We start from the raw sequence: 12,555 nt of genomic DNA, 5'->3' as shown, positions 1-12,555 counted from the left end.
GGGTTGGACTAGATGAAGTCCCTTCCATCCCTGATATTCTATGAATCTCACCGGTTCCAATATGGCATCATTAATTGTGAAAGTCACCTTACTTGGGCACTGAGGCTGCAGAATGTCCAATAGTCAATGGACTTGGACTTCCTCTAGAAATATCTGGAGATCACTAGCCACCCTTCATAGTAAAGTCCTCACTATGGTCTTCTGGTGGGGATGCCTCATCCAAGGAAGAGGAGGAGATTTCCAACTGAACTACTGGTACCTGTGGTTCTGGTTGAACATCATCCCTTTCCTCCTACACTGACAAAACCAGTTGTTCACACAAGGAGAATGAGTGGAATCCTGGGTGGGTCCCAGATGTCTGAAATAGGGATCACATGGGACCCCAATAGGGCCAAAAAAGAGGGCCAAGTGTTTGAGAGGACCCCATCACAGGGGGATCATTGGTCTCCTAGGCAGGTCATGTTCATAAGGGTAGCGACAATAAGTCCTAGATCACCTGTCCAGGCTTAGTTCTGTCTGTGGAGATTAAGAAGGGGCCAGCTCATCAGATCCATCAGAATCCAAAAATCAGCCCTGTTGTAACAGCAGAACAATTAGTACAAAGGCAATCCTGCCTGATGGCTGTAAGAAAGACAGTTCCTGAGACACCAAAGGAATCTTCTGGTGTAGTAATTTCCCTCAGGGGGGCTGGGCAAGAGAAGAGAGAAGACTGCAGGGAGAGGAAGATATCCTCTGGGGCCATGTAGGTCTCTGTGCATCCTGGTGTGTGGCGAGTTCTGATGGTCCAATGGTTGCAGTACATCCCTGGTTCCAGAGTGTGTTTTGGGAAGATGCATCAGAACCATAAAATCTGGAGCTGCACTTGTAGATGGTACTGGCAGATGCAGGGGTGGTGGAACAATTTGTATGGTGGGGGTGCTGAGAGCCATTGAACCAAATTGTAAATCCTGTATAGGATTGAAACCACTTCAAGCCAAGGGGGTGCTGCTGCACCCCCAGCGCTTCTAGTTCCAGCACCTATAGAAAAATGATTGTGCTTGTGCTTCAGTACCAGAGTCCCCAACGGACCCAGTGGATCCTTCTTCCTGCACACCTTACTCTCCACCCTGGGGGTTTTCTGCAGAGCCAGTTACTTAGAAGTCTGTGTGTAAGGGCTCGCCCGACTCGATGGGCTTGGGGAAGGAATGCGCCTTTTATGGACAGGGGGATGGGGTCTCCACTCTAGGGAAACAAACTACACTGAGACCAACTGAACTAAGCTAAAAAGTAACTATTTACCTTTTTTACAGGTATTTACAGGTTTTGTGAAATGCTGAAGCCAGAAAGGACACTGGATCCTGACTCAGACCATGTGGAGTTAAGAAGGAATTGAGAGGGGGTTAACCTGCACCGCTTCTTATACCCTCGCTCAGGAGCATGAGGAGATCCACTGCGCATGTGTGGGCCAACCGACACAGCTTGTTAAAATCCCTAGACTCAGGCGCATGCAGACCCACATGTGGAATACACATAAGGACCAGAACTTGAAGAACTGACTCTTACCTGTCCAGCAGGACACTGAAACGCTAAAGGAGCCTCTGAAGGAAAGAGCTTTGTACTGGAAATGGTCATGACTCTATGTAAATCATAAAAATTGTCATGTATGAAGAATGTATGCAAATATAGAGACAGCCTCCATCAGCTCAAAAGAAAAAACCTTGAGATACCAGACAGAATTTAAAAAAAGTTTTCCATCTTGAACATCCTTAGGTTTTTGTTGAAAAATTTGAAGTCCATTGCATCTTCCTCTTTTATGAGACATCTCAGGGAGAAAAGCACCACAAAAGGACTGCTGTCTTTTGAATAGGATCCATAGTCCCTCCTACAATGTCTGAAGGATAGCAAGGACTTCTTCAATTTCACTGAATCATAAAGCACCAGTTTGGCCTAACACCTGAATATTTAGAGGCAGCTAAGAACTCTTCTGCTTGGGCTTTCAAGTATCTAGGTCACATGACTCCACAAAAATCATATTGGATGTCAAAGCTCTAGTGGAAGTGTGGATGCCATCCACACAAGCATCCAAAAAGGCAGCTACTTATGAGATTTTAAGAGGACCTGTTTCCCAGCTTGTGTTCGTCTCTCCCCCACCATATTTTGGGGAAGGAGGCCTGACAAGCTGCCCCATCCAGAACGGCTCTGGCAAAACATGTGGATGCACCAGAGGCCCAGAACACAACAACAGATGAACAAGACTCAAGGTGAAATGGAATGAAGCCCTGCTGCCTCAGCTCAGAGGAAGGAGATAGAAAAGGAAGAGAGTACGTAAGGTACGATGTCTGTTTCCCTTTGTTTTAATTTTCAATTAACCTATTTCGGCTTTTTGATTTCACTTTCTCTTTTCCCTTGCCCCTCCTCCCCAGCTCCCTTTCGCAGACAGTGGTGACAAACAGCTGTAATCTTTGACTACCAGGGCCTTAGAATTAATTTAAAAATCTGAATAGGAAATTTGAAATTAACCTGACTGGCAAACTTCATCCTTTCACTTAATGTACTGCAACAGGAATTTCTGTAACTTACCTACAAGTTGTGGTGAAAGAAAGAAGAGTAATTTTGCCCCTCTGTGGTCTAATTTTCTGGCCAAGAAGGTGGGTCACCTGGGGAACTAATTGGAACACTAAAGAACCATGTCCAAGAGGAGATGCCACTACGTGGAAAGACCACTGATCTGGGGTCACAGCCAATGGCAACCAAGTTAGCCTCAGACAGCAGCTTGGCAACTCTTCTGTTGTCCCACAAGAAACAGCCTTCTTCCCAGGGGATCCTGAATACAGAAGCCAAACACATCTGACATTCCATTGGAAGGCTGCTTGTCAAAAAGGCTGAAAAAGAGTGACCTTATACTTACTGTCACTGGTCTGTAGAGAGCTAGCTGATCACGTGGTACTGCCTCTCCTTGTTTCCAGTTGCTAAATTACATTACAGGACAGCTAAAATTACATTAAAAACTCTCCTATTACTTTTCCATGTAAGCAACTGCTGTAGTTACCACAAGAAAAGTAACCCATGAAACTCATTAAAGTTTGTTCACACTATGAAAAAGTTTCAAAACCACTGTACTATAATCCAACCCAACAATGCCCCATTTGGATGGCAAATACTGCAGAGAATCCTTTTTGTTTTGTTTTTAAAATCCCATTCAATTATAAAAATAATTCATGTAAAATATATCTACTGGTCTTCAGTTTTAGCAAACACTTGTGCTTATAAACATTGAAGGCCAAATTTGAGTTGGCAGCGTTCATATATTCTCTCCCTTTTTGGAAAGCATTTTTCTTCTTCCAGAATATATAAAAATTGTACAAATAAGTTTGTGATACGATGTAATATTTCAGATTAAAACTAAAATAACCCCCACAGATAGTCTATATCATAAAAAAAATAAATTAAAAATCATGGAAGATCAATTTAAAAGTATGTGTACTCAAAGATGGTCACAATCATTTATTGACAAGATTGAGTCTTAATTGTTTAATGATCTCAAAGTATCTATCGCCATCTAGTGAACAACCACTACAATTACTACACTAGTCACTTTACAAATTACATTTTATGTTTCAGAGTAGCAGCCATGTTAGTCTGTATTCGCAAAAAGGAGTACTTGTGGCACCTTAGAATTGGAATCACACACACACGAAATTCATGCTGCCCAAATTTCCCCACTGAAAGTTAATCTAAATATGCCTGCAGTTGTACCAGTCTGTACTGAGTTTCCAACATCATTAACTAAATACAGTTGTGTCAGATGGGATCTGCATCAGAGATTCAGAAGAGCACTTACCTTCTATAAGAAATGACATTGATGGCATATGTCAGGGGTCAGTAACCTTCGGCACAACGCCCACTGGCCAGGAACGGCGAACCATGGCCGCTGGGAGCTGTGGGGGGGCCATGCCTGCGGATGGTCAACATAAACCTAACACCTCGTGGCCCGCCTGCAGATTACCTTGATAGGCTATGTGCCGAAGGTTGCCGACCCCGGTGTATGTGCTGCACCTCTCACGTGCACAGCTATGTTGCCCTTCATAGAAGGAATTTCTGCCACATCACATGAAATTCTTTTGCCATTAAATCCAAGTGTGCATATGAGGTAATTTCTGCCCAATTAATATGATTTTTAACAAGTTTTTAAAGAAAGTAATTCCTGAAGTTTTTAGCCACCACAACACACTTGCATGGTCCAACCTACTTCTAATATGTCATCACAACCAAACCCAATCTCACCAAAATACTATTAATAAAAGTTGAAAACTGTCAATATTATTAACTTTTATTAATAGTATTTTTTAACTTTACACTATATGAATTTCCAGCTTTGTTTGTGTTTTTCACACTGAACTTTCTGCAAACATATTTACGGTGCAGCCCTCAACTACGGGATGGTTTGACAACAGAGTAAAATGTAGCACTTGAAAATCCGACCTACATCTATTCAAATTACATTCCCTGGAGATATTTCGTATCACCTTATTTACCTATGCACGTATCATCAGGTGCATAAGAAATAACATTTAATCACATTTCAAAGAAAAACTTCTTATATGTTACTTTAAATTAGATCCCTAAGACTTTTCCTGAAATTATTTTTTCTCATTTACTTCTTGATACAGACAGCCCACAGCTCCTGCTACTGACAGTAATGCAATTTATATTAGCATTAAGTGACTGGCAAAAATCTAGGCACCAAGAGGTTAACACATTAAATGGTTTAAGACACTCTCCCTTCTAGCTATAGTATTGCAGCATTAACCAAAAAGAATGATTAAAAGAGGTTTCTTTTTTTTAAGAGTGAACTGAGTCTAGGTCTGTGGAAAAAAATTAATTAAAAAACATTATCATTTCTCCTTACCTATTTACTGCCTACCCTTTCTATCACAGATCACTCTATAACACAGCAGATATAAGAAGTTTAATCAGTTTCTACCATAATTATATACAGGTATGATCCAGAGCTCATTCTGAAAAATTCTGGCCTTTTTAAATAGCTATGTGAAAGCAAACTTTTCTTTCCTATTAAAAAAGAGAGAGGGACAAGAATATGAGTATTAAAAAGATCAAACTGAAACCAAATGAGGTAGAGGTCTTGTATAACGAGTGAGAATATAAAAAAATGGTGTGGAATTCATGGACTGTAGTCTAATTCAGGTATAAATTTGTTCAAAACTGTATTTGTCTTGTAGTTGACTTAAGAAGTTGGTACAATAAGTGTCTGAATCTTAAATACAAGATATTTCCCAAGAATACTAAAATCTTTAGTCTCCCTCACACCAATCGTTCACAATAACCCCTTGGAAGCTTAACATTTTATTTCCTAACTAAATATTTGCACTCTGTTTTTTGTAAGATTAAATACAGTGGCTAGGCTGCTCAGTTTTTAAAAATAACGAGAAAAGGAATATTTGTTTTGATGGGAAGACGGACAGAATAGTACAGGCTTCATAAAGAAAGAAGAATGAAATCAAGGTTTTTTTATTCATCAAACTTGTCAGCATCCCTTAAAAAATTTTGGATCCTTTTGAGTCCATGACATGAATTGTAACTGCAGGAAGTAGCAGCATCTAAGGCTACGGCTATACTACAGCCCTTACAGTGGTGCTGCTGTACCGATGCACCTGCACCACTATAAGCTATCTAGTGTAGCCCTTTAAGCCAACAGGAGAGAGCTCTCCTGTCGATTTAATTAATCCACCCGAAGGAGCGGTGGTAGCAATGTCGGTGGGAGAAGCTCTCCCACCAACATAGCACTGTCCTCACCGGCGCTTAGGTTGATGTAACTTATGTCGCTTGCGGTAGGAGAGTGGCTTATTCACACCCCTGAGCGACATAAATTATACCGATATAAGTGGTAGCGTAGACAGAGAGAGCAAGGCACCAATTCAACAAGGTTCTTAAACACAGGCATAACTTTATGCACGCAAGCAGTCCCACTGAAGTCAAATAGTCAGCTAAGCACATTGCTGAACTGGGGCCTACATTACCAACTGTTTCCCGTCATGGAAAATTTACAAGTAAACATTGATCTGGCTACAACAGACCAGTTCAACATGACAAACACCAAAGGAAGACCCAAACCTATGGCTACAATTTGTTTTATTATTTTTTTAATTGCTTAACTCTATTCTTGTCACCTGTCCTTCTGCATTACAAAAAGGCCAAAATAAAATTATAATTACAAAGCAAAAATGAAGGCAAAAGATTTGTAAGTGAGTAAAGACCAATCTACTACTCAATTAAAACCTGGGATGATTTAAGTTTACCATTTTAAAATGCTATTTAAGTGACTCACCTCTCTCCCTTTGTGTGTCACCAAAGCTGCCAAAGGCTTGGCATAGAATCTACTGTAGGAAAACCCCAGACAGCCGTACATGCTATTAGCTGTAAGCTTCAAAGCCTTCTGCCTGATATCATACTGAAAAGGAACATAACCAATATATTAATCACCATAACCACCAAACAGAAGCTGAATGCAATATTATCAAGTTAGCTATTTCTGACACCTATCAGCTCTCTAAACCACAAGGGAGCATCTTACAATTTGTTTCCGACCTCCATTTACTATTAATCACTCCTATTCTGTAGTCTGAGCAATGAACTTAAATAAGGTATAGTGAAGGCAGAGGAGTGCTTCCATAAGACACACCTGTAAATAGAGGTCAGGATTTAAATCAGTCTGTTTCATCAATTGCTTGACTTGTCTCCTTCTCTCCACCAGCTTCCTGATCTCTTTAGGCAAAATTCCCATTTCTAGAGATGGATCTGGTAGTTCTGGAACTTCTTCTTGCATTCCATCCTGTCAAATAATCATTTATTTTACCAAGTATTTGCTTTAAAAGTAGATTTTTAGTCTATTAAAAAGCAAGGACATGAAAAAGTTAGTTCATTTTTGCAGAGTAAAAAGGAAACTGCACTCTCAGTACACAGTTTAAGACAGCAGAAGTGAAGGTGGTTTTCATGCTTTTCAGCTGTATTAATTTTGTGCTGCTGAACCACTGACCCCCAGAATTCTCGAGTCTATTATTGTCTATTCACTGCCAGTACACTAACACTCTTCTAATGCACCCCAAAAGACTTGGCTCTCAGATGTCACACTAGGAACAGAAAAAGAAAAGGAGTACTTGTGGCACCTTAGAGACTAACCAATTTATTTGAGCATAAGCTTTCGTGAGCTACAGCTCACTTCATCGGATGCATACTGTGGAAAGTGTAGAAGATCTTTTTATACACACAAAGCTATTACCAGCAGGAGAGTGGGGTGGGGGGAGGTATTTTTTCATGCTTTGTAGAAGATCTTTTTATACACACACAGCATGAAAAAATACCTCCCCCCACCCCACTCTCCTGCTGGTAATAGCTTTGTGTGTATAAAAAGATCTTCTACACTTTCCACAGTATGCATCCGATGAAGTGAGTTGTAGCTCATGAAAGCTTATGCTCAAATAAATTGGTTAGTCTCTAAGGTGTCACAAGTACTCCTTTTCTTTTTGCAAATACAGACTAACACGGCTGTTACTCTGAAACCTGTCATAGGAACAGAAAGTATCTGGGGTATATTAGCACCGCTGCATGAAGACAGGTTAAAAATGAATTGTTTCAGAGCCGTAGGGACAAGAGTTTCAGATACCAATTGTATTTGACGGAAAGCGAGACTATCGACTTGCCTATATGAAAACTTAGTTTGTGGCAAGGTGGGGTGAAAAATCTCTCTCACACTAGCTTGCCATGCACTAACTGTCCATGTGACTCCTGCTGCTGCACCCTAAAAGTTCCATAGCGCACTTTGATCTACCTCACTTTGACACAGGAGCAGGATCTAGATAGATAATTAGTGCACAGCAGACTAGTGCAAGCTAGATTTACATCCCAGCTTGCCACATACAGTTTGCATAAATAAGCACTAAATCTCCAGGTGAAAGAGAGTTAGATAATATTAAGTGTGAAGATTGGAAGGCAGCATCTGGAGGGGTCACTATTTCACATGTTGCTTCTGAGGCGAGTAATTTTTTACTTTCATATTTAGATGTTATTGGAAATGGTTATAAAGCACTGTTATCTTGTATGATATTGCCTTCCTGATTCTCAACAATATCTCAGAATTTGCTTCTGAAAGAACGACAAAGACAAGCAACATGCCTTCCTACTTGAGCTGTGTACAGAAGGAGTTATTCGAACTTGAATGCTTTGCCAATACAAGCCATAATGAGATAACTCTCACAAGTGATTCCTCTCCCCTTTCCAAGCACATACATTTTTAATAAATAAAGAATATTGGAAAGATGCATATATCATCATTTTACACCTCAATTTCAGTGTGATAACAGTCTCCAGGTTTGGAATTTAAGCACAAAAATACACACTATTTTCAACCTTATTTCTTTGAAAGGGGATGGATATTTGTTTAAAAATTGTGTTCTCAGACAATACTGCTAGGTTGAAATGTGTTTGCCAGCCTATTGGAGCAGGGACAACGAGTATCACAAACAGTGGGGGCCTTTGCAAACACTTTTCAGAAAAGAGCAACTTTGTATATATTATTGTTTACAGCTAAGAGCCAAAATAATGTATTTAAATCATTTACCTGAAGTTTCCTAATACACCTATCAGGGAAAAAAAGCACTCTGACCATTTCAGGGATTTATAATTAAGAGAACACTGCCTGGCTTTGCAAGTTACAGACCAAAATGTAAAGTCAAGGACAGATTTTACCAACAAACTTGGTGTCGTTATTGGCCTCATACGGGTGGGGTACCTACAGTGCAGCGGTTTACACATTTACATATACTTTCTGCTATATGCCCATGGATTTTCTTTGGATCCAAACACTCCAAATCAAGAGATGTACATAATTGTACAGATATAAATCTTAAAGAGTTCCAACTCTTGAACTGTGCCTAAATGTGAACACGGTGGCAAAACTACAACCACTTTCATAGGCTTCAATTAATCCGGCATTAGCTTATGAGACAAAGTGTCAGAAGTGGAACGATACACCCATCAACTTAGGAATGAGCCAAAAGCTTCTATGTTAACGAAGGATACTTCTGTATAATTATCACCACAAAGGAGAAAGAAAAATAAATCTAAATGTCCACAGTCCAGAAAGTTATAAAAGGTATTGCTGAAGATGGACCATTAAGAAACGTTAGGTTGTTTGATTTAACAGTTCACCCTGATCTAGAAGGCAACCAAGAGTCACCCTCAGCCAGGGTGGATAAAAAAAAAACCCAAACAATTTAGAAAAAAAATCAGTTTTTAATTTAAATTAAATTCAGGTTTAGTCTTAAAAAATAAATCTATTGAAAATTAAATCTGACACTGACAACCCATGTTAGAGCCTAAATTTATTATAGTCCATTAAAATCATTTACAATAAAAACAAAAACAAAAAAAATCCATGTTTGTTGGCAAGTTTACGTTGAAGTCACTGGCTAAGCAGAGTTTATTGAAGTATTAAAACAGCTTTTGACAGCTTAGCACCTTCTGCAGGTGCAAACAGAATTTTTTTTCATTTCAGTTTATTCAACTAGTTCAAGTCAACATCTAGCTGACTCAAAATTAAGAAACCAACTGGGAATTGAAAAAGCAGAAAAGTTTGTTTTCTTCTTCCAATCTCTGAATAAAAACCAAGGGCATGTCTATACAGCACCAACAAAGTGTGCCAGAGGGGTGTGATTTGTAAAGCACTCTAATGTGTTGCACTCTAATTGCAGGTAGACTCTGCTGTTGTGCTCTAGAAGGTGTCGAGTTCATGTTAACATAGTCCATTAACGTGAACTAGGTACTTTTTAGTGCACACCAGCAGGATCTATGGGCGGCAGTTAGACCACAACATGTTAGACCTTTACAAATTACACTCACTCTGGCATCCTTCGTCAATGCTGTGCAGACAAGTCCTAGGTGTGAGAAGATCAGATCCCCTAGTTGTAAAATCTTGAAGGACATGGTGACCAGAAACAATCAGTTCAATTCACCGAGTATGGACAATACCATTTTTGTTTAATAAATGAGTTAGTTTTAAATGCAAAACTGTTTTAAACAGCTTCCTTCTTATGTATCCAGCACATTTAAGGTAATTTTATTTATTTTTAAAAAAAGAAAAACTAAAATGCTGATTTTGTGAATTTTTAACTGAATTTGAATTGCCACCTAAACAGAATTTCACCTAGATCACATGTAAAAAGTTATTCACCTAGTAAATAGAAATGCATGATTCACCATTTTCCAACCTAATATAAAAATTAAGCATCTGAATAAATGCAAGTTAAGCTATGTACCTGCTTAAATAACTGTATATAGATATATAGTGTATCCTCCTGATTGCAAGAAGAAGGACCAAATGAAGCGTGAAGGATATATTTAGTTGCAAATCAACGTTTTAATAGTTACCAACCAACAAGAATCAACCTCTTTTTAGGAAGATAATCATGTTTTGCATTTGAATTTTTTAGTTAAAATTGATGATTTAAAATCATTAGTAAAAATTTGTGATTTAAGTAGCTTTGATTTGAATCTATCCATTTTACCTGCACCCCCCAAATGCAGCAGGCACAGAACAGGCTCCTGAATTGACACACTGTTTATTCCATCATTGAACCCAACTGAAGGGGCATATTGCTAGTCTGCAGCTCAAGTAACTAGTACCACAGAGACAGTCAAACACCCCTAGTGGCTCCAGTCAATTCATATTCTCCAGTTAAACATATTTGGTGTTCAGGACTATAGAACGGAGTATGTCCCATGGAGCATACATTTTGCATCAGATAGCCTATACATTTCAGAGACATAATAAACCAAGTGAAGGTCCAATCTTACAGCTATATGGATTTCCCCCAACCTCATTTGGTAAACTGCAATTGAAAGGTTTCACAGAAGAAATGCTTTTATAAGGAGAAACATGAATAAGGAGGCTGTTTGTTCAGCTGAACAGAAGGAGCGAGTTCCAAGCATAAAAAGGACTGATATGGAAATATGCAAAGGTGAGCATAGAAGGAGAATACAAAAGGTAAGTTCAGAAAAGCAACTTGCAAGAAATTGTAGGAAGAAATTAAAACAGATGTAGATGGGGTGGAGTGGTGTAGTGACTAAAACGGGAGGATGAGAAATGTGAACCCAAAAAGAAGCCCATGTGAAGACAATGTGAAGACAAAAAGAAGCCCATGGGAGAAGGATAGAATGGCAAGACAGGAAGTTTATTTCTGTAGTGCTTTTATACAGATGCAAGATGACATGTATGGAGGCCAGGGATGAGAAAAAAAATGCTTCATTAGTTTGGACGATGACAAGGCACAGAAAAGGGATTTAGCAGCATAAAAAAAGGTGGATTGTATAGAAGAAGTTGTAGAGGAACAAGAGATAGGATTAACTAAACCTTCAATAAATCCTCTTGTATGGGAGAGGATAAGGAATGGAACAACATGCCAGGGGTGCAAGTACAAGGAGTATTATTGAAAGGAAATAGATGCAACAGTTACAGATAGCACATTCAAGGAACTTGGAAGCAAAAACACAATTCCCTATATTGTGTTCTTCCTTGCAGGAAAGATTGTCCTCCTTGCAAGTTTGGAAATCGCCTAGCACATAGTGAGTGCTACCAAAAGTAAAAATAATGACGACAGGGTATTGAGATAAGCATGTAGGATCAGTTTCCAGCGAGGATGCTGTTACAATTTAATTCACATGAAACACACTGAAAATTTGAACCTCAAATCAGAACACTAATAAAGCACACACAAACCTCTGCCCTTTTCTGTGCATCTGATGACTCTCTCTGCACTGTGGTAAAACATATGTTGAACTCCTGGATAATTGAAGGGTACAAGCTGTTGAAGTCCAGAAGCAAAATAAATGTGTCATAAAAACCTGAAATAGAATACAGAGTAGAAGGTATAATACAGTGTGAGGATCCATATAATTATTCATCCCCACTAGATGCCTAATCCAATGCCCATTAAAGCCAAATTAAAGATTTCCATTTAGTTTCAGGGCCCAATTCAGTAACTATAAATAAGAAATTTGACTAATATGGATGCATCTGTGGTGGGGAAGGAGAAGACTTCATACAGTGAAGTGGGGAGGTTTGGGACAGGGCTGTGAGTGTCAGAAGTTTTTGCAGGAAAAGAAGTGACCCCCACTCCCATATTACATGGCTGAACCCAGACTAAGCTGAGTGTTGCCAGTCTACACAGTTTTGTAAAAGCTTGAGAAGTAGCTTGAATTCAGAGACCAGTGCACTATGTGATGTGTCTAAGCAACAGTCCTAAGAAAAGGTTCAGATGTGCTATTAGCCAGTGATTGAGGACTGTCAGAAGTGGAACGATCTAACCCCTCTTAACTTGCCAGGGTTAAACAGACAGCTTCTGTATTATTGTAGGATGCTTTTGTACAGTTATCACCACATATAGGAGAAACAAAGAAAAACCTTAAGCATCCACTAGCAAAAATATACACATGCTATACACAACCTAAATAGAAAAACCCCTAATTTATCCATGATGTTGCATGAAAGAGATACTACTCTAC

At 39.2% G+C, this 12,555-nt stretch overlaps 1 protein-coding gene and 1 non-coding gene across 6 annotated transcripts in view; both read right to left on the bottom strand.

Moving 5' to 3' along the window:
* The window catches only part of POLA1 (DNA polymerase alpha 1, catalytic subunit), a 351,814-nt gene that overhangs the window by 275,572 nt on the left and 63,687 nt on the right, over window positions 1–12,555 (bottom strand). For 4 of the 5 annotated variants that reach the window (XM_073357730.1, XM_073357741.1, XM_073357749.1 and 1 more), the window contains exons 24-26: window positions 11,771–11,895; window positions 6,680–6,829; window positions 6,326–6,448 (exon numbers count right to left, since the gene is read on the bottom strand). In XM_073357730.1, coding sequence (XP_073213831.1) covers window positions 6,326–6,448; window positions 6,680–6,829; window positions 11,771–11,895 — 398 coding nt within the window. The remainder of the gene's footprint in view (window positions 1–6,325; window positions 6,449–6,679; window positions 6,830–11,770; window positions 11,896–12,555) is intronic. The other variant, XM_073357757.1, reaches the window with a different exon arrangement.
* LOC140905642 (small Cajal body-specific RNA 24) lies at window positions 12,333–12,466 on the bottom strand. The gene has a single exon (XR_012156888.1).

This window comes from Lepidochelys kempii, chromosome 1, assembly GCF_965140265.1.
Source record: "Lepidochelys kempii isolate rLepKem1 chromosome 1, rLepKem1.hap2, whole genome shotgun sequence".
NCBI lineage: Eukaryota > Metazoa > Chordata > Testudines > Cheloniidae > Lepidochelys > Lepidochelys kempii.
The sequence above is the reverse complement of the archived record's forward strand: the minus strand, read 5'-3'. Positions and strand labels throughout refer to the sequence as shown.